The sequence below is a fragment of the Pagrus major genome, chromosome 12 (genome assembly GCF_040436345.1).
Source record: "Pagrus major chromosome 12, Pma_NU_1.0".
Lineage (NCBI taxonomy): Eukaryota > Metazoa > Chordata > Actinopteri > Spariformes > Sparidae > Pagrus > Pagrus major.
The window spans coordinates 17,094,599-17,121,572 of record NC_133226.1 but is presented as its reverse complement, the minus strand read 5'-3'; the positions used below and the strand labels follow the sequence as shown (position 1 = coordinate 17,121,572).

Below are 26,974 nucleotides of genomic sequence, written 5' to 3'. Positions count from 1 at the left end.
CAACCATAAAATTGATTGAAGCTGCTAGATATCAACTCAGGTGTTCACGTCCATGGCAGCACATCCTCCACTGACCCTGCAGGACCCTTGCTCGGTGCTACCTGTCAAAATTCAATTCATGACCAGCAGCCACTGACCCGGCTGCTGCCTCCCTCTTTCTGAACGGCTCTGATTGAAACACTCACTCAAACACTCACAGACCTGATTACCATGCTGGTGAAAGTCCCCCGCTGTGGGTCAGACACCAACACGAACGATTGGCAGGACCATATCCATCTGTTCACATTCCCTCCAGCCCTGACTCACTCTTTTTCATTTTGCTGCTTCGTCAGCTTTCATTTTAGTAGATATCTATTTTTAATCATGATCTTTGATTATTTCTCATGCGTTAATTGGTTTGCTCTCCTCTCCCTTCTCTCAGTAGGGAACCACCTCGGCGCAATGGTACATCAAAGGTGAGCCAAGCATAAACACATTTCTGCTGCTCTTTTATTGCACTGTGGATGCATGCCTAGTATTTAGTCTGTGCCCTAGTTAAGTAGTTCTGAGCTCAATTATTCTTTATTTTCTCTAACAGCCCTATTTTGCCTAATTTTCAAAGACAGATATTCTCCATGCAACCAAAGTAGTTATCTGATATAATTACTGTATGGTTTAACTGTTGGCGAATTTGGCAACATGATTTTTTAAAATAAAGCTACAATTTATTTTCATTAGCTGACTATCTTCTTAATCCATCACCTAATTGTCAGGTAGTTTCACCGTTCACATTTCAAATCACTTACTTTGTCCAACCAAAAGTCCTAAACAAAAAGATATGCGTTTTGTAATGATAGAAAACCAAAAAAAAAGGCAACAACTCTTCTGGATTCTGAAGCTCGAACAAGCAAAAGTTACAAAAATAATGAATGTTTTAATCAGCATTGTTTCTAAATAATTTTCTCTTGCATAACTCATAATTTCAAGAGCTGAAACATAAGTTGGTTTATTGATACGTCGATCAACAGAAAATTAATCAGCAAAAATGTTGATAATCTGTTCTGACAAATGTGAATATTTGCTGTTTTTCTTTTTTTTGTCTTTTGTGATCGTAAACTGAATATGTTTTGGATGTAAGTTAGAAAAAAGAAGCAATCTGACTCTTGTGTTGTGTGGGGAAATTTCCAATATAGTTCTGAAATATATTATAATGAAATAATGATTATAATCAGTCGTTGCAGCCCTCTTTTAGTTCTTCTCTTTTATAAGTTGGTGGAAAGAAAATGCAGTGTAGTTATAGAAATCTCGAAGTTGTTATTGATCATGAACCTAATCTCACTCAGGGCTCTTGCGACAGAAGACTTCAAAGTGCCTGATAAGATGGTGGGATTCAGTAAGTAGCCCTTCAGTTCATTATAGTCAGTATTTGTGTTTGACATGTAATCATCAGTATTGACATTTTACTCAGTTTTGGGTCACTGCTTGGGGCCTCTGTCTAAATTCAAAAAGGCTTAAAGCTGGTCTTTTCTCCCCCTCTTTTGTAGTCATTGGAAAAGGAGGAGAGCAGATCTCAAGAATTCAACTGGAATCAGGTTGTAAGATCCAGATTGCTTCAGGTAAGTTTTGACACATTATCTCAGCCCCCCGTTTCTGATTAAGTGTGATTTTACAAACATCTGTTGCCTCTTCACACAGATGTTTTAATGATTTTTAAAAAAAGATTACAGTTTTTCTCTTAATCTGCAGTAGTGTTAGAAATGTTTGGAATTGGAAAATTATCACAATGACTCAGACTTTTTACTCTTTCCTCTATCAAATGCAATATCTGACATTTCATAAAAAGATTTGACATACCAAATCTCAGGTCCGGGACAACTGCACAGATCTTACATTGACAATATTCACTCTCAGCTGATAAAAATGCAATTTTTAAAAAATTTTTTTTATGTAAACCATATTAATCATTACCTTTTTGTTTTTTTAAGAAAAGTAAAATAAGATGATTACAGTTTGACACTTTGACAGCGTGTTTCCTGCACTTGGATGTTTTGACCCCTGCATTTGATTCTATGCAGAATTATGCATGTGCAGAGTTTGACACTAGATCGCTGATTTCACAGTATTCTTATTATCACCTTTTTAATCTGAGTTTAAGCACGATTTAGACACATCACAGCCAGTCATGCTGAAGTATGCAATTTACACAAGTGTGATGTGGAAACCTGAAATTTGTTGGAAATATGAAGCAATACTTGTTTTGTTTTTTCTGACACTACAGAATAACACTTAAATGAGAACTTTGCATAATGAGAAGCCAGAAGAAGAGTTGGCATCAAAGCAGAAGTTTTCTTTTAATTTAGTTTGTTTCTTTATAGTTGAAGCCTTTCACATAAATGTTATGTTTGTATATTTTCCCCTTTTGATACTAACATCACTCATATTTTTAAGTTTGTGTAAATAAAACATAATATACTGTTGATAACTCATGTATGTGATAACGTGTAGTATCTTTAATGGTTGTGGTTGTTTCGTTACAGACAGTGGAGGCATGTTGGACAGGCCCTGCACACTGACTGGGAGCCCAGAGAACATCGAGTAAGTCTCACCTCAAAAGTTTGACAGACAATGAAACTGCACAGAGCATTTGGAAAGTGTGCCCCATTGTTGTGACACAGAGGGCACGAACTCAAATCCCTTTTCACATCTCCTCTTAATCAGTCACTGAATCACCTGAACACCTCTTTCACATTCAACAAAGAGAAACGTTTTTCTCTTGAGTCTGTGGTGACTAATGCGTTTCTTGCTCGTCACTCCGCCCCCACAGGCAGGCCAAGAGGCTGCTAAGTGAGATTGTGGAGCAGTGTCGGTACGGCCCAGGCTTCCACAGCGACATGGACGGCAACAGCTCCATCCAACAGATCCTCATCCCTGCCAACAAAGTCGGCCTGGTCATCGGCAAAGGAGGAGAGACCATCAAACAGCTGCAGGTCTGGTAGTGGGCTGTACTGAACATATAGCAGTGACAGTAAAATTGTACCTATTACAGCCATACTTTTCCTAGGTGTTTAACATTTCACTTGCCATCATTGTATAGAATAGATGGTGGACATGCCACTAAACACAGCTCTGCTGTTGTGTCTGCTAAGGAACAAGTTTAAACGGTAAATTAAAAGTTAAGCTTTAAAATCCTGGTTCATTTATCTGTACTTGAAGAAACCAGGGAGAGAAATCGGTGGATCAGATCTTCTTTCTGTGTTGATGTGTGCAGGAGCAAGTATAGAAATATCCATTTTAATATTGATCTGTCAAAATCGATACATATATGTACCTAAATGTTGATTGAATAAGTATCTGAGACATTGAAATAACGGGTACTTATTAAATTTACCGCACAATATCACTAATCTTAATAAACTTGATCTTAATCTAACCTTAATGCCCCATCTATGAGAAACCTCACAACCTCAGTGCGAGCATTTACCCTGACTCTAACCTAATCTAACTAACTAGGAGGTTTGAAGTCAAACAAGCTGGCGGCTTTTACCTTATCTTTTATGGAGATTTAGCCATTTAATGCCAGGGCTCACTCTCCCATGTGCAAAACAAGTTCACCTCAACACTGTTTTGCAGGGGCACCTTCACTGCGTCCTGGGCTTTGCACCGCCCAAGACAAATGTGATCATAGCAGAATAATAATTGGTGCAGCCAGACCTCACCCAGAGATTGTTATGGCTATGTAAGATTAGTTCTCTCCTAATCTAGCAAATTTGTCTAAGCTGAACCGCATCCTCGAGCTGATAGACAAATACTGGTGCACTGTCAAAACTGTGGCTGCTCTTTTAAATAACAGGTATTTAAAATAGCTGATTAGAGTGTACCGTAGTTTATAGTAGAGGTGCAGGAGACATGGAAGATGTCATAGTACTTACCTGAGTGTTATTTCACCAACAGAAACTTCAATTATTTTCACTTTCCTTTCAGCACAGAACCATTTAGTGTACCAATGGCCTCAAAACTGGTGTTATAATTTTGAGCTTTACTTGACTTTAAACGGCTTTTTTCTAAAACTTAATGTGCTCAAATTATATTCCAATTGTCATGACACATTTTATTCGATAAACATTTCAGATTACTTGAAATATCATTTCACATCCTCCATAGATATTAACCCGCTGCTATAAGTGCCCAAGATCACACAAAAAAAAATAAAACCTGTTCTTTAGAGATGTGACAAAATGTCCACCTTTCCACAGTGAATAGTCCTTTGGGCCCCAGGAACCTGTTTGATGTGTGTTTTTGCGCTGGTCTGATTGTACCCCTGCAGGAGAGAACAGGAGTGCAGATGATAATGATTCAGGATGACCCCATGCCCACTGGAGCAGACAAGCCCCTGAGAATCACTGGGGATCCCCACAAAGTGCAGGTCGGTCTCAAAAGAGCTCAGTGTGTGCCGCTATCTTTCCAGTTTACACTCGGTTTTACACATTTTATGCCTCCAGTCTTCCACTCAAACATTCGGAAACCTCTTTGTTCCTATTGAGAGAGTTTCAGCTGGACTTTTGTTATGATTCCCATGTAGTGTTCTTTGTTAAAATGTTGTTGGTTTTTTTTTTGATAAAGACTTTGTGTTTTTTTTTGCAGCAAGCCCGTGAACTTGTGGTGAAGCTCATCCGAGACAAGGACCAAGGAGAGTTCAGGGTTGGCAGAGCAGACTTTGGATCCAAAATGGGGGGAAGCAGTCTGGATGTAAGAGCTTTCCTCCTCATTTTTAAATACTGCACAGCTAAGATGATGTGATTTTATTTATTCACATGAGAGAATTTTTTCTTAATCTCTGAATTCTTCCCTGTCCTGATCGTCCAGGTGGTTGTACCAAGATTTGCTGTCGGCATCATCATTGGCAGGAACGGAGAGATGATCAAGAAGATCCAGAATGATGCAGGGGTCAGGATCCAGTTCAAACAAGGTAGAAAGATAAAACGACCTGATGTTGTCATTAAAGTAGTGTAGAAATGCGTTCTTTCTAAAGCTGGTTTTATAACTTCACGTAAAGGGGTTCAAATGTAGCTATAGTAACTACATACATAACCGCTCCTCAGAAATGTAACTACACTATGGCAGCTACGGATACACCACATGGTGAAAGACAAGCAGTCAATCACAGTTCTTTCCATTTCTGACAAGTTTCTGATGCCGGTGGTGATTGTTGATAGTCGAGATGAAATTCAGGAAGCTGAAAGACTCGGTAGTCTCCTCCTTTTTACTAACACACATCCAACAAGGAAGTCTCCACTACAAACCCTCCATAAGCAGGAAATCAGTGGACTCACTGGAGGTGAAATGAAAGTTACCTAGTTTAAATCAATTTATTTATAAGTATGGATACAACTTGTGTATGTTAAACACTGTTAATGACACACGGTACTGAAGCATGAAGTATAAATTTGAATCTTTAGGATACATTTCAAACTTACCTTTTTCTTAGAGTCAGTAAATCAGTCAGTAGAGTCATAAATATGTGTGTCTTTAGTGCATTTTCAGGATTAGTTTATACTGAAACAGACTTCTGGTCATCATCTGAGCATACAACATGTATTGGTACAAAAAAGACAGATATTGCATCTTTGTGTTTGGAATAGGAACAAGTTTAATGTAAACTGAGGTGGAAAACTGAGTATTTGATGGCTGACAGAAAATGTAGAGCGACTGAGCTCCAGGCAGAGCTTCTCAATCATCAGAATTTAGGGAGTGATATTTATTCCAGTTGGAACATCCAGAGGTTCAGCATTTTTTCCTACTTAATCACTGCTTACTTGAGCTGTGAAATCCGAACCTGCAAGCAACAAAGGCTTTTGCTCCTTTTACTGATTGACTTGCATTCAAAGTAAAGTAAAATCGTATCTGGCATTGGAGCAGTTGAAGACCTTTTTTTTTTGTGCCTTGATTTGTTGTCCAGATGATGGAGTAAGTCCTGACAGAGTTGCTCAGGTGATGGGCCAGCCCGACCACTGCCACCATGCGGTCCACCTCATCAATGAACTGGTTCAAACTGCTCAGGTGTGTGCTTCAGCTTTGTCTGTCCTGTCTACATCCAGCATAGCAGTGATAAATACTGCCATGAAGCATGTATGTTAATACTTGAGACAATAATGCAATCCAACATAAAAATGACTTTTTGCAGAATAAAACTGCCAACTTGTACAATTACAGTGTTTCAAAAATAGAAACAAATAAGAATAAAATGGCAGTTTAGGGAGCTGATGCCACCGTAAACTGTCATTTTTGTTTTTCCTTGACCTGTCAGGTAAACTGTTTGTGTCAAAATTCTCTCTAATACTGTCTTTTTTTTTTTCTCCTGGTCCCCTTCCTGTAGGAGCGAGATGGGTTTGGAGGTGTAATGGGACGTCGAGGCCGAGGTGACTGTAACATGGGAGGACCTGGAGGACTGCAGGAGGTCACATATGCAGTGCCTGCTGACAAGTGTGGACTAGTGATTGGCAAAGGTAAGAAACATGTTTTCATTAGGTTTTTACAGGTTGATTTAAACGCCTGTTGATGCTGTAAGAACCACTATGACTATGTATAGTTGAGACTTTTTTTGTTACTATCTTGTATTTAAAAAGTGTTGGGAAGTGTGAGTGTGCCTGGTTTAATTGGTTTCTCGCTGTGAGGTTGTTTCTTGGAGAAATAAAACAGAGTTCATCAATTTGAACAGTCTTAGTAAGAGTATATCCAACGCAACCAGATTGCCTTTTCCCTTTTAATAACTGGATGCCATTTGGTGTTCTGCCTCTGCGTGAAACTGATGAGAAGAGGTGGGGGCAAGTGACCACCCTCCTATTCTCCCTCCAGGCCTCATGTATACAGCACAAGTGGCATTCATTGGCTTCACTAAGGGCTTAATGACGGGGATAATGCGTGTAATGTGACATTAATTGTTAAAGGTGCATAATAACAGCCCTCAATCATGTGGAAGGCTGCCTGGCATCTAATGAGGGTCTTTCAGCCCAATAGAGTGCAGCGAGGGAATGAATAGGAGGAATTAGCTTATTGGCTATTCATGCCCACTCTATTGCCAGCTATTTAAAAGTCATTGACCATTGCATTGGAAGGAGCCGTGAGTGTGTGTGTGTAGCATGTGTGTGTGCATGCTGCCTTGGTTTGTGTGTGTGTGTGCGTGCCGTGGTGGGCGGGGTCAGAGGGGGCCTCTTTACCTAAGATAAAAACATGGCAATAGAAATGTCAAGTGGCTTTTGTGCATGTAGTGGGGCGAGGGAAACAAATAAACCTGGGCGTTGCGTCCCCCTCTCTGTGCATTAGCATATGAAGTGGGCCAATATGGTGGAGATGGCGGTGGGTCTGGGTGCTGTCAGCCGTCCCTTAAAGGGTGCAGTGATTAATATCTTTACGATGCCATATGCAGCCCATTGCCCCTCTGTTTTGACCCCTACACACACACTCACACACACACAAAGCTTGATGAATCAAGCCACCCACCAACCTGCTCAGACTTTATTACAGCTGTGAATTTAGAGCAGGAGTCATAACAAGCATCCTGCAGCTTTACTCATGAATTTTGATCTAAAAAATCTAAACTCAAATGTCCACTTACAAGGTTTTCCAGGACTTTCAGTAGCATGTAGTTTTCAGTTAAGATTCTTTGAAAGCTCACGAAAACGCTGCTAAGTAGAGATTTATTTGTCCAACTACTGCTTCAAGAATAAACTTTCTGACTGCTGATTGTTAAAGTGGACTCTAATCTAACTTTAGCTAAACCTGGTTTGTCACATTTCAGTTTAACATATCTGCACTCTTTAGATAAGGACCGTTAATTAGGGCTAAAAGTGACTAAATGATCTTGTAACATTTATTAGAAATGTAAAGAAGAATGAACTGCAAGTTTATTTCATGTTTTCCACAATGTAGAGCCCAGGATTATTTCAATATTATTTATAATTTTTACCTGGAATCATGTTCTGACTATGATATAGTTTTACAAAGTTGCCAAATTAATATAAATTGTAGTCTAAAAGTAACAAAGACTTGGTGAGGTTTTTGTTTTCCAGAGATAAAATAAGATTTTATGGGCATACATTTTCCTGCTAATTTATTCATAATATATACTTTGCAGCTGTGGCTCAGCAGATCTAGTAGGTGATGAGACTGAACACCGAACTGTTCCTGATGGTCAGGCCAGCACCTTGCATGGTAGCTCTCTACAGTCGGTGTTTGTGAATGAGTGAAAGGCAAATTGTAAAGCCCTTTTGATAAAAGTGCTGCATAAATTCTTTTAAGTTCTGTTAGTATACTTGGATAGCCTTAGCTATATATAACAGAAACCAGGACAACAGCATAGTGATTCTTTTTGATCGTTTTGTATCCACGTTATTCCTAGCCCCGGGATGGCTTATGTGAATTATAGCCGCAACTTCCTGCCTGTCCAGTCACTGTTTTCCATATAACAGGGCGCTAATCCTTGTTCTTAGATCGGTTGGTGTGAGGTATGATTAATTCATGAAGCTTTAGGTTAGCAACTAACACTATTATTGCTCACTTCTGAAAGCTTATGCTAGGTCCATAGAGCACTCGAAGTATCACCCATAACAGTTCCCCAATGACCTCCCAAGGAAACTCGTTGATCGAAAATGTTGGAAACTTCTGAATGTTTTCAATTTATCTATCACAATGTGGCATCGTAAAATGTCTTCGTTTTGTGTCAAAAGTCCCAAAATACTCAGTTAACTACACGTTAGGTTGATTGCAGACTTTAAATGTCCTAAAGGTGTGACTGGTTGTCTTTCTGCATCTCTGCGTCTCTGCTCTGTGAGTGATTGGCAACTACGTTAGCTTGGATCAGCTCTCCTGACCCTCTGTAAAGATAAACGAGTATAATTAATGGATGGATGAATGGACGATAAATGTTCGGTTATACAATAATCGGCTAATCAGCTCATCAAATAAACAAAAACACTCTGTCTAGTTGAAGAGAGAGAATTGGGTGTTTATTCAAAAAAAAGTTAATCAAAACAAAATGTATATCTAAAACAGGATTTTCCTGTTTTTGTAAAATACTCTTCAACATATTGATTTCTTCCGTACTCTTCACCCCTAGTTTGATCCAAAGCTGCTGTTGTATTAGAAATTTCCTTATTACACATTCTGTTGATGTTATTTTCCCTCGAGGCCTGAGAGTTTTCTCCCCACCAGCAGCTAACCAGTCCCTTGGCTTCGCCTTGAATGCTGTCACCAGTTGCACTTTTGTATCCCCTCCTTTTCTCCAGCTCACTAAACCAGTCTCATTAATAAGGCCCGTATTATCTGTCCTCACTACAGCCCAGTCCATGAAATGAATAGTCAGGGTCTTCATTGCTCTCTGCTGTCTGACTAGAAGAGCTCATAATGGCTTCATTAAGGCAGAAGTTTCATTTGGTTGACAATGGGTTAATGGCCCATGTGCAGTCTGTTGGCAGCATGGAATAGGCTACGGGAGGGGAGAGGTTTTTGATGAGCGTTTTCATTCGGAGGTCAGCCAGGGTCATCAGAGTGTCAGCCACAAGTGAACAAATGTGTAATTGATGTTGGGACAGCCCTGGTGTCCCCCCGGGAAGCACCCTCAGCCTTTTTCGTTCAGATGGGCATTGTGGAGGGGGGAGGCGGCAGCTATATGCCCCCTGTTCCCCGTTCACTCCCTCCTCTCATCACAGAGGACAACACAGAGTCAAGAATGAAAAGGGTAAAAGAGACAAACGATATCCCAGTAGGAGGATACGCTTCAATTTTGGCCCTTTTCTCTTGCCAGCTATGTTTCATTTTCTCCCTGCTGGTGTAATTGCTCTCCCCACACGTCGGGAAGCTGGCATCTGATGCCGAGGAGGGGGAGGTGTGCAGGAGATGTCTCCTTTTGTTTCCTGATTTGCATGGATGTTACCACAGAATGGTAGATAAGTGGTGAGACACATGCCAGAGTCTTCATAATGCCTCAGTCACACTACATGACTTTCAAAGTCGTCAGATCGCTGTACTGTTCACACTACACAACTTTCTGTCTTGTTATAAGGAATCTTGACTATTCAGCGACAGCGGGTCACACATGACAAGATCCTTCACCAGGAGGAATTACAGGCGAGTGTGACCGGTGTCCAAACTAGTTTTGTCACACAAACGCATGAGTCACACAAGAAACAAGTGGTCCAAGTTGTTTGTGTGCTGATTTGCAGCGAATTAAAACAAGGAAGGAAAGAAAAGAATACAGTTGAGAGAGTTGGAGGTAAATGAATGTTTAAAAAAAAAACATATAGCTGCCTGCTCGTATTGTGGGCCACAAAGATGACACGATTACAAATACTATAAAGCTTGAAGGTAGGCCAATGTGTTCTGATAGAAACTAAATTATTGTGCCCACTTTCTCATCATAAGGTAGCGTTATTGCACCACTTTAGGAAAGTGAATTGATGTGATTCTGCTGGAAAGAGATGGGATATAAGACATAAGATGGTTGTATGATTACAGACTTGGTCCAGTTAGGGTTAGAAATACTGTGCAGTAACAGTATAACATATCTATTACATTTAGGTTTAATCACATTGAATGATGGAGTTCAGCTGATGTGAAGCATCTATGTTTGCTTAATTTTCAGCTGCTTTCAGGCACAGGTGTTTGGGTCAGGTTGTGCTAGAAAAGAACTAGTTCATATGTCATGTTGTCTGACCACGGTGGAAATCAAAAGTTTTAGTAGTTCTGAAAGGGCATAGTTAAAGACGGAGTGGAAAGCTGGCTGTCAGAGAGGGAGCAGACACAATATAATTTAAAGATGGGGATAGCAGCACTCATTTTCAGATGGTCTTACCTTAATGGCATTAGTGTTAACTTGTCTGTACATATCTGTATAGAGAGAAGAAATTGTGTGTGGAATGAAAACAAGAGAGCTTGAGACAGGAAACCCTTCTTACTTTGTCACTTCTACAATGATTGTCACATTATTGGTTTAGAAAAGTTAGAAAATTCTGACATCAGAACGGTTTGAGAGGGTTTCAAATGCTGTTCATTATCTTCAATGTCTAGTGGATCAATCGATCGACAGAAAACGAATTGAAAACCATTTTGATAATCGTCAAATCATTGAAACTATTAATATATTCATTATTTATTCATTCACTATTTCCAATATATTTAACCAATTTGTGTTTTTGGACGGTTGGTCAGAGACTAGACAAGACGTTTGAAAACGTCCCCTTTCACCCTGATGATAATTGTATTTTCTGACATTTTGTAGACCAAACCTTTAGTCAAGAAAATACTCACCCCAATAATGAAAAACACAAATTATTGTTAGTTGCCACCTTAGTTAAATATTCCCTTTTTCCTTGATGCTTTACCAGGTGGAGAAACCATCAAGAACATCAAAGAGCAGTCTCGTGCCCACGTGGAGCTCCAGAGAAACCCACCGCCCAACACCGACCCCAACGTGCGCATCTTCTCCATCCGAGGCACCCCTCAGCAGTTGGAAAAGGCTCGCCAGCTGATCGATGAGAGAATTGGGGTAGGTGGTCTGGCTCTAGCTATTGTCTGGCCTGATATTCATGAGCGCACATGTCAATGCGGAGAGCTGCTGGGGTGAGCTGGGCTGCTGTAGTGCTGGTGGCCAGCAGGATGTCACCAGAGGTTAAACATGAAGAATCCATCAAATGGACTTAATGGAGTGCATCAGCGGCCAGCCCTGCCCTCTGACCTTGCCTGTTGGCTCCCTTTAAACACAAGTGTGGTCTCTCACTCGCCTCCTCTTCCCTTTTTCTCTGCTCCAGGGCCCAGGAATGGGAAGCAACAGCAGCTTCGGTATGAATCCCTACAACCAAGGACCAACCACTCCTCCTCAACAGTAAGGATCAATTTCTCACCTTAAAATGACACATTTTGACATCATTTCACTCATTACTGGTCAAATGTCTGCCACACAGTAAGAAATTGATTGTCAGGTTGATTACTAACATTATATTTTCTGTTTAATTTGTATAAGTGGGCCTCAGACGTTCATGCCTGGAGGATGGGGAACAACTTTTCAAATATGGCAGCCTCAAGGCCAACAGGAGCACAGTAAGTAAACCAAAAACTATCTAATCCTTCTCCAGCTAGATGAACGTGGTCAGTGTCTGACTCAATGAGAGAACAAAAGAATATATGAAGGTTTCACCTCTGAATTCTTTTTGTCGCCCATAAATTTGACTCTGAATCAGTGATAAAACTCGCCTGGTTGTGCTTTCAAAGTCCTCAACGGGCTGGAATGAGATGGTTATGTTCCCTGTGGCTAACCACCTCTTTCCTGTACCGACACATTTTAAATATGCTGTCGATGGTAATCATTAGGAAACAGAATTGCAGATGAGAGCAGAAGGTGAAAAGGGGGAGGAAAAAAAGGGAAGCCCACGCTCAGTAACTCTGGTGGTGTTATCTGTGTCTGGTTTCAGGTCACAATGGATCCCAGACGGGCCAGATGGACTGGGAGCAGTATTATAAAAAAGTTGGCAAGTGTCACTCAGAGAGAAAAGGATATTTTGTTTGAAAAGAAAACGAGTCAACGCCCACTTTATAGATTTAGTTCTCCTCTTCTTAGCCTGATGAAAACATGCATTGGAAAGATTATGAGCATAAATCTTGCTTGTAACTTAAGTCTAAAGCCCTCGTCATTAAAATTGGAAAAGCTGTATTTAAGATTTGTATTCCAAAGGAACAAAGTTGAAAGAAATCTTCTGATAGTAGCTGTGTAAAGTTGTTCCGTTTGTTTACAGGTCAGCAAAACCAAGCCCAGAGCACTGCTCCTGAATACAACAAAGCTTGGGGTGAGTACTTGTCGACACATCACAACACTGATTAAGCGAGGAGTTTGAGCTCAAACCTGCAAATTTGACGTGACTTAATTTTCTCCCTTACTGTTGTTTTTTTCATCTTCAGGCCAGACAGCTGGTCCTGCATCTCAGCAGACCTCCAATCCTGACTACAACGCCTGGGTTGACTTCTACAGACAGCCGATGGCCTACTTCAACCAGGGCGCACAGCAGACACAAGCCCCGGGCCTTCAGGTGAGAAACATCTCCATCAACAGTATTTCACAGTGCACATCTATCAGGATGAGGCTGCTGTTTTTTCTCAAAAAATATTTTTCTTATCATCAACAAAATGTGTTTGTCAATGTCTGAACTGAAGGCATAAATCTGTTTCAACATGTCAAAAATACATAGTTTTATTAGAAAACATGCTCAGTTACCTCCTATAACCGCTTGAAACTGTAATAATTAGCAAATGTTAAACGGGAGCTGAGCTGAAATTAATTTGCAGCTACTTAACTTATTTTTTAGTCCCTTTAAAGCAAACATGCCTAGTTCAAGTTTCTAAAATATGAGGATTTGTTGCTTTTCTTTGTCTCATATGACAGGAAATTGATGATCTTTGGGTTTTGGATTGTTGGTTAGGCAAATAAGAATGTGACTTTCAGCTCTGGAAAATAGATTTATTATTTTTGGAAACTGTCTGACCTTTTTTGTTGAGAAAACAATAGAAGAATCAGAAAATTACTGGTTATTGAAAGTAACGGTTAGTTGCAGCCCTAAATGGTGTTGGGGACTATTTTCAGCCGTGTATGAGTAAACTTTTGGCTTTGAATTTTTGTAACTCCCCCATGGAGCTTGCTACCATCAGTCAGGTTCAAGTTACTTCATTTGTACCCTTAAGTAGATTTGGTTTGCAGTAGAAGACGAGGCATCTTTCTTTCAAGTACAAACAACACTGACAATAGAAAAAACATTTTAAAACTTCATAAAAGTTCACAAGGCTCCACTAATCAGGACTAAAGAGAGAAAAAAACTATTAACACCTAAAATATGTAACCACTTAAATAGATAAATAAGGCAAAATTACAGTTAAAAACTAAATAAATACACACATCTATGCAAATGTTGCAACAACGTATTAATCTGAGAGATGGCTACAGGAACAAAAATGTGTTTTATAATGCTTAAGTATAGAGTAGAGCCCAGCCAATACATCTGTAAGGCGATATTCTCAGAGGGTATTGGTCTACCACAGATTTATCTATATTGTCCAATATGAGCCGATTTGATTGTTGGTAGGTTATAATTATTACATCTCCAATTAATTTTGCTGTGGCAGTAATAATTTCATCGTTAAACTGTAAAATATCTTGTCTTCCATGTTAGTATCACTTTCGCAAGTGTTTGATAACCATGTTTGCAAAAAATACTTTGTGTATATAAGAATATCGACCAAGCTACGGCTATTTTCCAAACTGTCTTTTAATGTTAAACACCACTGATCAGCTGTGATGGGTGTAATTAATAGTAGAACTGATTAACGAACTGGTTTTGTTCTACAGGATCATTAGAGAGGACGCCCAGGTGAAAGACTTGAATCACTGCGAGGATGAAAACGACCCTTTTTTAAACAGAGGGGGTTTTAGATTTGCAACGCCTTGAAGACTTTTTTTCTTAGTGAGAAACACTAGCTGTAGAATGACTTATATGATAAAGTAATATTTCTAAAAATCAGGAACATTTATTTGTTACTAAATGCTTGTGTACACTGTTATTTTGGATAGACGGTATCTGGGATCCCTTTTTGGACTTGAGAGAGCTGTTTTCGTTTTTTTTTTCTATATTTTTCCTGTCTTTGACTCAGATTGTACCGCCAAAATGAACCCAAAAGTTGTAACATTTCAAACGGCAATATGATCTATTTTTTCTAGTTATGTTGAAATGAAACCATGGTTATTGTGCTTAGCAGTCTTGAATACCATTTGTCATAATGTCATAAGATGTTTAAAAAGAGTGTGTTAAAATGTTTTCCTTTTACATAATTCAGTGAAATGAAACTGTGATGTTTTGTTACAGGAAATGTATTTTTGTTACAAGGCTTAAAAATGAGGATTAATGTCAGCCAGTGGCAATAGTTCTAATTTAATTCCTGTTGTGCATTGTATGCTGTTTTTCATTGTCATTTTATTGTACTCTGGTTTAAAAACAAAAGGTGCAATATCTTATTTCACTTTTGAAACAAAGATGGGTTCTCTAATATTTTGACAGACTTTTAACTTGTAGTTTTAATGTTTTTTTCTTTTTTCAAATGAAAATGTCATGGATAATTTATTACCATTATCTGATATGATAGGATTTAGGGGGATGTTGCAAATAGCTTTTTTGCCTTTGCTACCTTGTAAAACTATGTATATATGCTCATATATTTGACTGTTAATTTAAAATATATATGTTTCATATATATATACTTATATAAAAAAAAAATATTTTTGTTTTCCTGTGATCAGTGTTGCAGGAAAATTGTCCCTCTTTTCTGTTTTCTGTTTTCATACTGAAAATGTTCAAAGATTGTGAATGTGTGATTTGAAATTTGATGTTGCATCTTGTTATGAAGAAAAAAATAAGAAGTGGTAGATTTTTGTGTATGTTCTGTACCTGAGCTATTCAAGACTGCTAAGCCTCTGTACTTCTACCTGTGTAATAATTAATGTAGTATTTTTATGTTTTAAGTATTATGATCAAAAACTTGTCTTATTTGGTACCTCCCAGTTCACTAACGCCCCACTGAGCCCTGGCTGTGGACCCAGTGGGGCGTTGGACTCAGTCCAATGCTAATAACTTTTTAATTAATTTTTTATTTCTTTGTGTGATCTAATATAAATGGTATAAATGATGCATCATTATGGAAAAATGATTCTGGTATTAACGTCATTTCTTAATGAAAAGGGATATAATTTCAAAAATGTCTAATTATGGTGTTTGTTTTTTTTTCCTTTCTGTGTACAGTTAACCATGTATTAAAAACATCCAGACTACCTTTATTGTGTACTTGTTAAGCTGATTTTCTGTTTGATGACACGATTATAAACATGTGGATGTCTTTTGATGTATTCTGATACTAAGAAGCTCTATTGTGTATATTCTAACAGGTGATACATGGAGAATATATAGGCCAACTGTGTGTTTTCATGTTTTATAAGCAGAAAATATATATTTTCTATAGTCCATTGCCAGTTCTCAAATTCAAATAAATTTTCCGCAAGCCCCTCTTGTGGTCGAGTTATACTATCGTTACACGTGACACTTAATGTTAACTGCAACACTTTTACACAGCTACACTGTCTAATCCGTTAAATGTAGTTTTAACTTTCAAAGATGCATGTGTCTCGATACAAAGTCTTCATTTAGTGGGGGACGTTTTAGTCTAAATCTATCAACTTTGTGATTTCATGATTAAGAATAGTGTTGAATTTCTGCCATTTTTATGATGTGAAAGAAATTGTTAGTGACATTTTCAAATTTTTTAATGCCCAGTGATTGTAACTAAGTACATTTACTCAAGTACTGTACGTAAGGCTCTACTCCATTTTCTGCTACGTTATACTTCCACTCTGCTACATTTAGAGACAAATATGGTTTACTCCACTACATTTATTTGCTAACTTTAATTACTAGTTACTTTTCAGATTACATGCTGCATCAGAGCTAAAGTAGCATATTTTTAAATGATTTTATCAGCCATCAGAATAAAACAATTAAAGCACAGATTCAGATGAGAAAAACACTGAATATCAAATACGATGACTGCAATTTTCCCATTGTACACAGTTAGGGTTGCAGTGATATGAAAATGTAGAAAAAAACAATATTGAAGATTATATCAGGCTACGTCTGCCAGAAAATATGTTTAAATTATGATAGTGTTTGTTCAACCAAAAAAACCCTTTTCAGTCCATTAAGCCTTGTTGAAACTGATAATTAGAATAATCTGATAACTGATAAAATAATTTTAAAATGTGCTACTTTTACTCTGATGCAGCATGATAACCAAAGTTATCATATAAATGCAGTTAAAAATGTATGCTATAAAATATGCCTCCTAAATGTAGTGTAGTGGAAGTATAAAGTAGCAGAAAATGAAAATGAAGTAAAGTACAAGTACCTCAAAACTGTACTTGAGTAAATGTACTTAGTTACATTACATTACATTACATTACTGGTTTCAGGTGTGGTGATTTCCAAAATCAAAAGATAATGTTGACTCTTTCTTCACTTTGCCCAAACAGACAATGTTTTGTGTTTAAGCCGCCACAGATTTTGTTTCTCAGCACACTGTTTCATGACAATTTCAGTCTCGCTGCTCCCTCGTCTTATTGTTCCCCAAACAATCCACATAACATTTCCCTCCTTGCACATGTTAACTATCCTCCACCTCCACCACCATCACCACCACCACCACCACCAGCAGCAGCAGCAGCAGCAGCACGTCACCCCTGAGGCTCCTGCCCGGTGAGCTGCTCCTCTCCACCCCCTCCAGAGCCTGTCCAGCTTTGTCACTGCACATCTTTGCACTCAGCAGGGGGGACTCCTGCCACAGTGGACCCTGCTCGGCCCCATACCGGCCCCTGCATTGATGCGGTGCAGCTGTTTCCAAATCCAGCCCTTGATTTTGATCCTCTTCCTTTTTTTAACGCGCTGTCCCCGAGGACACTTCTGACCTGGTGGTCTTTTGTGGCCGTGTAATAATTTAGTTGTTCCCGGATCACTCGCAGACTGAGGTTGAGAGGCAGGATTATTATCAATAAAGGCTGTTCTTGGACACGTTTTCTTCTTCAGGGGTTATTTTATGTTGCAGCTTTTGAACCCTCATCCTTATAAACTGTTACTCAGAGTGGGATACAGTATGCTCAGTGTTTGTGTAATTTATTTCATGCACAGGGGAAAAGGACGAAATATTAAGGGTTGGTGTTTGAGAGAGATTTGTGATTTTATGCAAAAAAGGGGGAACTCTAGCAATTCAAACTCAGAATTTTTATATTTACAATATAAATGAGGGAATAATTCAAACTCAGAAATTTGTATTTTTTCCATAAGTGAATAAACAAGCTGTTCTCAGAGGAAGATAAAGTCCCCAGAACACTGTTTGTTGCTAGAAAGGTGGCAGGGTCCGCCAAATATAAACACAGCAAACAGTATGAAACTGTGTTGTCCTTTAAGGTCAGTTTGTTTATTCAATTTATTCAATCATGAAAACAAAGAGAGTTTGTTTATTTAGTTTGTTTATGCATAAAAAAAATCAGTCAATGAAGATCTTTCTCTACTGATTAAAATTTCTTCACTAAAACTACATAGTGCACCTTTAAATTTTAGCTACACCAACAAAAAAATGCAATCAAATTCTTCAAATCAATTTAAAAAATCAAGACTCAAAAAGTTGTTGACGGAGAATAATGCACATTTGCTTTTTGTTATTTTGCATATATAATATTCATGCTATTCATTTACTCAAGTGCTGTACTCATAATTCTCTCGAGTTTTTGCATTTTTGCCTATTTTATACTTTTACTCCACATTAAATCTGTTTCTATTAAAACATATAATCATCTTATAAAATATGATGCATTGTTATCGATTAAACCAGCGGTAGGTAGCAGATAAAATGAGCTTCACCTCGACCAACATTAAAAAATGATTCATTCTTAAGGGCACCAGAAACAGGAAAACAATTACAAAACATGATGGGGGAAAAATGTATCTGATCATACTTACATACTTTAACTTGAGGTACATTTTAAATGCAGGTTGTTTACTTGTAATGGATTTTGCATGGTGATTTTTCTACTTTTATTTAATTAAAAGATCCCACTAGGAGCCCATTTATTGCATCACTTCTCTTTTCTTCTCATTGAGCCTTATTGATCTCTTTTAATTGTACATTAAAGAGACGTACTTATGTTTGAGTAAAAGTAGCAATACTGCACTGTAAAAATACTTTGATCATCCTGTCCAGCATAAAAACAATTCATGATACTATCCTGATAATCATCACAATAATCTTAAAACTCTCAAAATTGTACTAAAAACATACTGGAATCACTTAAACCTGACATTTTGTTATGAACCAGATATTTTTATTGCATCACAGATGAGCACATGTCTCTTTTTAGTGAAAAACAGTCAAGTAAGTCAAGTAATAATAAGTCATCAGGCACAAATCATCCCTTTTTCCTGTCATTCGTTAGTTTTTGTGGAGATGCAATGTGCAAGTCTTCAGCCACGGTGACAGGCTGAGGCAACTCAAAACAAATCAGGAAACCAACATGAGACTGTACGTCAGTGAGCTGGGCAGCTTCTTCAAATCGATCAAGTGAGGATGTTCACGATTATCTCGATTCACGATTAAAATGTTTTCATCACGATGAGTGTTTTTCTTATCACAATCTTCAATAAAATCTTTTATCGTCCCATCCCTGGTTACAAGTACGAGTAAAACAAGTAAAATAACATTTGTCTTAGCATTAAATTACAGTTTACTCAGAGTAGGGGGAGTATTGTTAAAATTGGACACTTTCTGAACATTTGCATTCTGTAACAGTTAATCATCCGAATGCTTTATTAGCTCCCATCATGATATTATTCTGTAAACATTTATAAACACTGACTCCTTGACTACAGAAGAAACAATAAAGAAGAATCAAACACAGAATCAGTGACTCCATCTTCAACACAATATGCCCTGAGAACACTTTTAATGGGACAAGTTGATCCTCCATATAAAAACAGATAAATTAAAGAAAAGTAACATTTTAAACCGTAAAACCGCAAATAACTGGATGATAATTATTAAATCCAATTGCAGATCAAATAATAAATGATACATTTATGAATAAATTAGTTTAAAACCTGCTCTTGCTTTGGCTCTGATGCAGCAGATCTGCAAAGTAACTAGTAACTAAAGTAATCAAATAAATGTAGTAGAGTAAAAAGTGCAGGATTTCCCTGGAAATATAAAGTGGCCTCGCAGAAAAAGGAAATGCTCAAATGAAGTACAAGTATCCAGTACTTGAGTAAATGTACTTTTTTACATTTGGCAAAGTAACTACAGCGGTTCCATAAATATAGTGAAAAGTAGTATATTTGCCTCCAACGTGGTGGAGAAGAAGAAATGAAAAAAATGAAATCGCTCGAGTAAATTGTGCTCAAGCAAAGTACTTGAGTAAATGTACTTAGTTACTTTCCATCCCTGGTAAAGAGGAGGACAACATAAATGAATCCAACGCATAAAGAGGAAGCTGTTTGAGTCCATTATTTAATCTAATAATCTAATATATCATAGTATGAACTGTTTTGCTTCACACACACACTTCCAGCTCTTACATATCAAGCAGGTGTCCTGACTCCCCCTGTCCTGTCCAACAAGAGAGACAGAGAGGGGAGGGGGGGAGAAAATAAAAGCTCTTTCACGGGGGGGTGAGGAGGGAGAGCACCTCTCTCACCTTTGCAACAGATGAGCCGATCTTCAGTCTCCTGCTCACTGTGGCTGCTACCTTAATCTGATTTTAATGACCCTGTGGAGGATCCCCGGAGACTCTCCCAGAGTGTGTGTGTGTGTGTGAGAGAGAGAGTGTGTGTGTGTGTGTGTGTGAGAGAGAGAGAGAGAGTGTGTGTGTGTGTGTGTGAGCGAGAGAGAGAGAGTCTGTGTGTTTTTTTGTTTGTTTTTTTTCCTGCAGCAGGCCTGAAAATCTGACTTTTAACGAGAATTACGTTTTTTTTGTTGGATCATTTTTTACTTTTACGCACAAAAACAAATGCAACTTTTGACACTAAATCCAATGTTCTGGTGTATTTTATAATTTCTCTTTTACTTTCACTTATTCTGTCGTTAAAGCTGAAATGTTCACATGTTTTTATTTCAACACGATCGAGCCCATTTTCCCCTCACTCCTTCTTCTTCTCCTCCTCCTTCTCTCCTGATGAGCGTGAACTCCTCTATTTACGCACAAACAAACGCTTTTCTTTGATAGGTTTCCCACCGGCTCTTTGAAATAAAACAATTACCGCACTCTTTGTGCAATAATTGTCAATCATCCACATTAAATTGATAAGCTTTAAATGGACAGAATAATGGCTCAAATTGTTTTACAATGGCGCGGCTAAGCAGGATGATTTGCCATTGCTGACATGCCCGCGGCTTTACCAGCTCCACATAATGCCATAGGTTAATGCATAAATAAGCAAATCAAATCCATGCGTTACCCCAATTCAATTCATTTAATTCCTCTTTAATAAAGAAGCGGCCCCACCCCCCTGTCCCCGCCATTTACCTCGGATTTGTGCGATGAATGCTATAAATGTAAATCAATCTAGATGAGAAAGAATCCCATTGAAAGAGCAGAGAAATTTCATCTGGGAAAAGGAGACAAACGTAGGAGGGGCCCGCTCATAAAAAGCAGCTGTTTCACAGTAATCTTTTTTCGTGCCCTGTCACTCACCTTGCCTTTTCACTATCTGCGCAGCTCATGAAAAAACTCCCGCTATTGTATTTAGTTGCCATATCTTCTTTTCCCATTACATTGCCATATTCGTCCAGAGAGAGAGAGAGAGAGAGAGAGAGAGAGAGAGAGAGAGAGAGAGAGAGAGAGAGAGAGAGAGAGAGAGGACAACTTGCCCATTTTTTTTTCTCCACCAGGACAATCCCCTTGTAGTTGTTGGAGTGAAAAGAGGAGTGCATGGATGTCAAATTGCCCTCAAAACACCATGAAAGATTGATTTGCAGCACTTTTCAGGGCCCTGACATTACTTGGAGGGGAGCTGAATAGGAAACCTGTGAGCCGGGGATGGAATAAAGATGTCCTCTCTGCTGGAAAAAGAAGGAAAACTGCCCATTTAGCCCCCAGTCCATCAAGCCCGAAAAATAGGCAAGAGAGGAAAAAGCACAGAAGAAAAGGGGGCTCGTATATACTCATCTAAACGTCGTCACAATACCGAGGGGGGCTCCGAACATCCATGAATATTAAACCGCTTACCTCAACAAGGGCTTGAAAAAGTGAACCACGTCAAAGCAGCTTTGCATTTCTTTTTTTTTTTTCTTCTTCTTCTTTTTTTTGTTGCATGCGAACAAAAGCCACGTCGAGCTTGTTTCCATTCTTGTTATTCCCGCGCTAAAAAAAAAAAAAAAAAGCGCACACACATACACACAAAAATTAATATTACCAGCGCATGAATACGAAATGCATGAGAAAAAAATCCACGAGCAACTCCCAGACTCGTGACCCACTTAGATGGACAGAAATCTCATCAGTTTACCTCACGGGAGTGTCATGTTGTTGTTGTTTTTTGGCAGCTTGTTGATTTGTTTCTAATTAAGAGTGCGGCGTGTTAATTATTTCGCATTTTTACGCACGATAAACTCTCAATGTTTGCAGAACTTTTCATCTTTACACATTAAAAGAAAACACACAACTAAACGTGTTGTCATTAGAGCCAACCAGCGTGTGTGTGCAGCTTTGCATGAAAATTTAATGTCATGATAATTGCTTCAATAAAGTTTTGGCCACTCTTCTTCCTCTTCTTCTTCTCTCTCTCTCTTTCTCTCTCTCTCTCTCTCTCTCTCTCTCTCTCTCTCTCTCTCTCTCTCTCTCTCTCTCTCTGTGTGTGTGTGCGTTTAATGGCTGTGCTGGCTGGTTGCGGTGCAGCAGGCAGGTCCACGCGGTGAGGGGTGTGTCATTAATAAGTAATTAGACAGGGGTCACAGCAGCCACTTATATAAAGAGACCCTCACAGCCAGGCAGGGCAGCTTTACGCACAGAAGGACGGAGCGAGGAGCAGCTCTTCTCTTGGTGTCTTCTTCTTCTTCTTGTTCTTACGTGCATCTCGAGTTTTTTTTCCTCTTTTTTTTGTGTTGCCATCATGGGCTCCGTGCTACCCGCCGACGCGTTGTCTCTCAAGTCTGGATTTAAGTGTCCGAGCCGCTCGCTGTCGGACGTGATCACCTCGGACATCCTGCACAGCTTCTTGTACGGCAGGTGGAGGAACGTGCTGGGAGAACACCTGGCCGAGGAGCGGCAGAGCGGCAGCCCCAAGACCGCCTTCACCGCCGAGGTGCTGGCGCAGTCCTTCGCCGGAGGTATGGCTGACATGCTGCTTTTACTGACTTGACTGTTTTATCTGAATTAATCGTGGCTGCTGTTGTGTGTGTTTGTCTACTTCATTCTTGTGATTTTTATGCGTAAAAGTGGCTTAATGGAAACAAAAACAAAACAAACAAAAATCACGATTTGATTAAAGTTTAGATTTTTACATTCAGGATGCGCTTCTTTAAGATCCTACAAGTGTTTATCTCTGAAAACCAAAAAGAAATTCTCCTTTTCTTCCCCCCCAACACTGACAGCTACATTTGCGCATTCTTTCCCACGCAATAACACCAAACGTGCGCAAAAACTAAAACAACTTTCTCCATTATGTTTCCCTCGTTGCTATTTTCTGCATTTTCCCTCATTCTGCAGCTTTTATTTCGAGCCATTTAACGCGTTAACCCTTTCCAGGGCTGTGAGACCTCGCGTTTGGAGGCTTGTTAGGCGTGTAACTGCCGCTGATTGAAAGACGCAGGGCATTAAATTCATTTGGTTAACTTTGTGCTTGACCTGGGAAAGTTTCCACTTAAACCTCGAGGAGAGAAAGGTTTCCTTTCTTTGAGATGTCCCGGGTTTTTATCCCGCATTCATCAATCTCCGGACAGTCTCTTTTCCTCTCTTGGCAGCTATGGGGCTCCGGAGCTTTTCTCTTTCTCTCTCCTTAAAAGATTTGCTGTTCCTCGCATAATGCACCGTGAAGGCTAAATCTAATGCTATTCATTGCATGTCAACCATCTAATCGCCTTTCCATTTTTTTGTTGCAGAAATTCCTGAGTCTTTTAAACAAGTCCTCGTCGCATTCAGCGCAAATTTATTGCTACAAAGTTCTTAAAAGGATAATGAATTTGGAATTAGCCGTTTCTTTTCCAGTAAACTTTAATGAATATCACATCTGAAGCATGACAAATTGCTGGACCCTGAGCAATAGAGGACCATTTAACCCCTATTCGGCCGGCCTTTTTTCACAGACTCGAATTAAAAAAGAAAAAAATCTTTGATTTTGACATTAAAGAAGCGCACGATTTTTTTCTTTTTCTTTTTTTTCTCTTTTTGATGCGGATGAAAATGCTTTCCGTGGGGGTTTTCTCTGCACAACAAAAACTTTCAATTCATCCAGATAATCGAATTAAACGGAGGATCAGGTGTAGCTTAATATTTCGTGACTAAAATAAGATCCAGACCATTTGCTGCTTTCAGGACTTTTCCAGCAATCCTGTCCACGACATTTCGGCTTTATCTGGATCACTTTTCCAGACATCTTTTTGTCTCTATTTCTATCTGCACAGGCCTTGTGTTTTCTTATTTTTATTTTATTTTATTTGATTATACTTTCCATGTTTAATGCTCACATTCTTTCTTTTATTTGCGCAGAGGTGCAGAAGCTGTCCAGCCTGGTGCTGCCCACCGAGGTGATCATCGCCCAGAGCTCCATCCCTGGAGAAGGTCTGGGCATCTTCTCCAAGACGTGGATCAAAGCTGGAACCGAGATGGGCCCTTTCACCGGGAGAGTCCTGTCCCCTGAGCATGTGGACCTGCTCAAGAACAACAACCTCATGTGGGAGGTGAGTCTTTATTTATTCAGAGCCTGAAGAGTCAGAGATTTTAAAACTTTCTTGTCGCAATACTGATGATGTTCTCGCTTTTCCAGGTGTTTAATGAAGACGGCACGGTGCGTTACTTCATCGACGCCAGCCAGGAGGATCAGCGCAGCTGGATGACTTACATCAAGTGCGCCCGGAACGAGCAGGAGCAAAACCTGGAGGTGGTGCAGATCGGCAGCAGCATCTTCTACAAGGCGGTGGAGGTGAGGAGTAGCTCAGGGGAATAAACACAGTTTCTTCAAGAAATTAAACTTACAATAAAAGTTTAGTTGGGTTTCACCAGATTCACTAGTTTCTTTTAAATAAAACCTTTATCCAATAAAAAACTACCTTTAACCTGACTCTGTCCTTCATCCAACAAGTGCTTGATCTGCTGCTATAGTGGCAAAACTACAAACAAAACACATAAAATAAACCAAATAATAATAATCAAGTAGTAAAAATGCCTTCACAAATAATCCTGCATGCTCTGGGCCTTTATTGACGAGCACCAGCTGTGTAGGCTTAATGTTCTTTGGAAAAGCGCCACCCGCTGGACAAAATGAGAACTGAACATGGAATATCTCTAAAAGTTGATAGTCAGGCTGCAAGAAACTGAAATCAACATATTGATCAGCTTGATGACCTTTGCCCCTGCTTTTTCTTCCTCTCTCAGACGATCCCACCAGACCAGGAGCTTCTCGTCTGGTACGGAAACACTCACAACACATTCCTGGGAATCCCTGGAGTTCCCGGAACAGACGATGAACAGCAGAAGAAAAGCAGGAGTGGTGAGTTTTTACAGATCAATATTTATACAGCCTGATTTAATTGTCTCATTATATCTGTTTTACAGTTTATTTCAGCATTAGATTAAAGGGGCACTATGTAGTTTCGGAGAATATTTACAATATTAATGAGGTGACAATACAAACTTTCCGTAACTGGATAAACAAGCTGTTCTCAGAGGAAAATCATGTTTGAAGCTAGAAAGGTGGCAGGGTCCGCCACATATAAACAAAGTAAAACAGTATGAAATTGTGTTGTCCTTTAAGGTCAGATTGTTTATTCAGTCGTGAAAGCGGAAATAGTTTGTTTATTTAGTTTGTTTAGGCATAAAATAACATCTTTCTCTTCTGATTTAAATTTCTTCCCCAAAACTACATAGTACAACTTTAAATTTTAGCGACACCAACAATATAAATGCTCTCAAATACAATTTTAACACACACATAAAATGACTCTTCTCTCAACAAAAACAAAAAAATAGTATACACTTTAAAAAGGTTGTTGCAGGGGAACAATACACATTTGACTGTCTGCTTTTTGTTATTTTGTATAGATAATATTTATACTGTTCATTAACTCAAGTACCGTACTCATAATTCACTCGAATAGTTGCGTTCATTTTTGTTTATTCAGTTTATTCAGTCATGAACACAAAGATAGTTTGTTTGTTTGTTTGTGTTGTTCTTTAAAGGAGCATTACCTAAACATTAAAATTCTGAGTTTGAATTTCTTCGCCAAAACTTCAGAGTGCCCCTTTAAAGGACAACATAGTTTCCAACTGTTTTACTTTGTTTATCTGTGGCGGACCCTGCCACCTTTCTAGCTTCAAACAGTGTTCTGGGGACCTTATTTTTCTCTGAGAACACGAATATTTCTGAGTTTGTATATTACCTCATTAACATTTTAAGTTTGAATTTCTTCTCCAAAACTACATAGTGCCACTTTAAAAGACGAACTTCAGCTGTGCAGCCTTTAAACTCTCCCCCCTCCTCTTTGTCTCCTCTCCCAGATGACCCCCACCCCTGTGACGGCCCTTCCGCCTGCTCCCCCCCCTCCGCCTCCATCACAGCGGGTCGGATGCGCTGCGTCATCTGCCACCGCGGCTTCAACTCCCGCAGCAACCTGCGCTCCCACATGCGCATCCACACGCTGGACAAGCCCTTCGTCTGCCGCTTCTGCAACCGCCGCTTCAGCCAGTCGTCCACGCTCCGGAACCACGTGCGGCTGCACACCGGCGAGCGGCCATACAAGTGTCACGTGTGCCAGAGCGCGTACTCGCAGCTCGCGGGCCTCAGGGCGCACCAGAAGAGCGCGCGGCACAAACCGGTGGCGCACGCCGCCGACGTGCAGTCTCAGGTGTCCCCTCCTCCTCCACAGATGACGGCCATGCCACACCAGCACCAGATGCCCCTGGTGCACCACATCCCCACCATGGTGCTATGATGACAGACAGACGGAGGGACAGTCCGCAGAACAACGTTGCACTTTAGATTTCAGCTGTATAAAAAAGGAGACTGACACAAAGTGAAGCATCTCACAGACATTTCAATGTGTTGCCTTATTCGTATCGGTTGTCACGTGAGCAGAAGTCCAGCAGAAAGATGTTTTAATGATTGTATTTTGGAAAATCAACTCCAGATTTTACACATAATTTGTTTTTAACGCCTCTCCG

The 26,974-nt window shown here is 39.4% G+C and overlaps 2 protein-coding genes across 6 annotated transcripts in view; both read left to right on the top strand.

Moving 5' to 3' along the window:
* Positions 1-15,835, top strand: part of fubp3 (far upstream element (FUSE) binding protein 3) — a 31,703-nt gene extending 15,868 nt beyond the window's left edge. Inside the window, exons 3-19 of one of the 5 annotated variants that reach the window (XM_073477441.1) lie at positions 422-455; positions 1,323-1,372; positions 1,524-1,595; positions 2,517-2,574; positions 2,804-2,966; positions 4,304-4,402; positions 4,621-4,725; positions 4,843-4,945; positions 5,936-6,036; positions 6,353-6,482; positions 11,358-11,518; positions 11,781-11,854; positions 11,993-12,069; positions 12,441-12,497; positions 12,762-12,812; positions 12,925-13,052; positions 14,363-15,835. In XM_073477441.1, coding sequence (XP_073333542.1) covers positions 422-455; positions 1,323-1,372; positions 1,524-1,595; positions 2,517-2,574; positions 2,804-2,966; positions 4,304-4,402; positions 4,621-4,725; positions 4,843-4,945; positions 5,936-6,036; positions 6,353-6,482; positions 11,358-11,518; positions 11,781-11,854; positions 11,993-12,069; positions 12,441-12,497; positions 12,762-12,812; positions 12,925-13,052; positions 14,363-14,371 — 1,472 coding nt within the window. In that variant the 3' untranslated portion in view covers positions 14,372-15,835. Of the gene's footprint in view, positions 1-421; positions 456-1,322; positions 1,373-1,523; positions 1,596-2,516; positions 2,575-2,803; positions 2,967-4,303; positions 4,403-4,620; positions 4,726-4,842; positions 4,946-5,935; positions 6,037-6,352; positions 6,483-11,357; positions 11,519-11,780; positions 11,855-11,989; positions 12,070-12,440; positions 12,498-12,761; positions 12,813-12,924; positions 13,053-14,362 lie in introns of all 5 variants that reach the window. The other 4 variants (XM_073477440.1, XM_073477439.1, XM_073477443.1 and 1 more) reach the window with 4 other exon arrangements.
* A 6,874-nt stretch (positions 15,836-22,709) lies between these two features.
* Positions 22,710-26,745, top strand: LOC141006505 (PR domain zinc finger protein 12-like). Its single transcript, XM_073478725.1, has 5 exons — positions 22,710-22,926; positions 24,305-24,495; positions 24,582-24,737; positions 25,190-25,304; positions 26,312-26,745. Exons 1-5 carry the CDS (start codon positions 22,710-22,712, stop codon positions 26,743-26,745), a joined length of 1,113 nt encoding a protein of 370 aa, XP_073334826.1.
* The last annotated feature ends 229 nt before the right edge of the window (positions 26,746-26,974 follow it).

Coding starts and splice junctions, on each gene's coding strand:
- LOC141006505 (XM_073478725.1), top strand. CDS start 22,710: ATGGGCTCCGTGCTACCCGCCGACGCGTTGTCTCTCAAGTCTGGATTT. Junction 22,927..24,304: donor GGCGCAGTCCTTCGCCGGAG/GTATGGCTGACA, acceptor TTATTTGCGCAG/AGGTGCAGAAGCTGTCCAGC. Junction 24,738..25,189: donor TCTTCTACAAGGCGGTGGAG/GTGAGGAGTAGC, acceptor TTCCTCTCTCAG/ACGATCCCACCAGACCAGGA.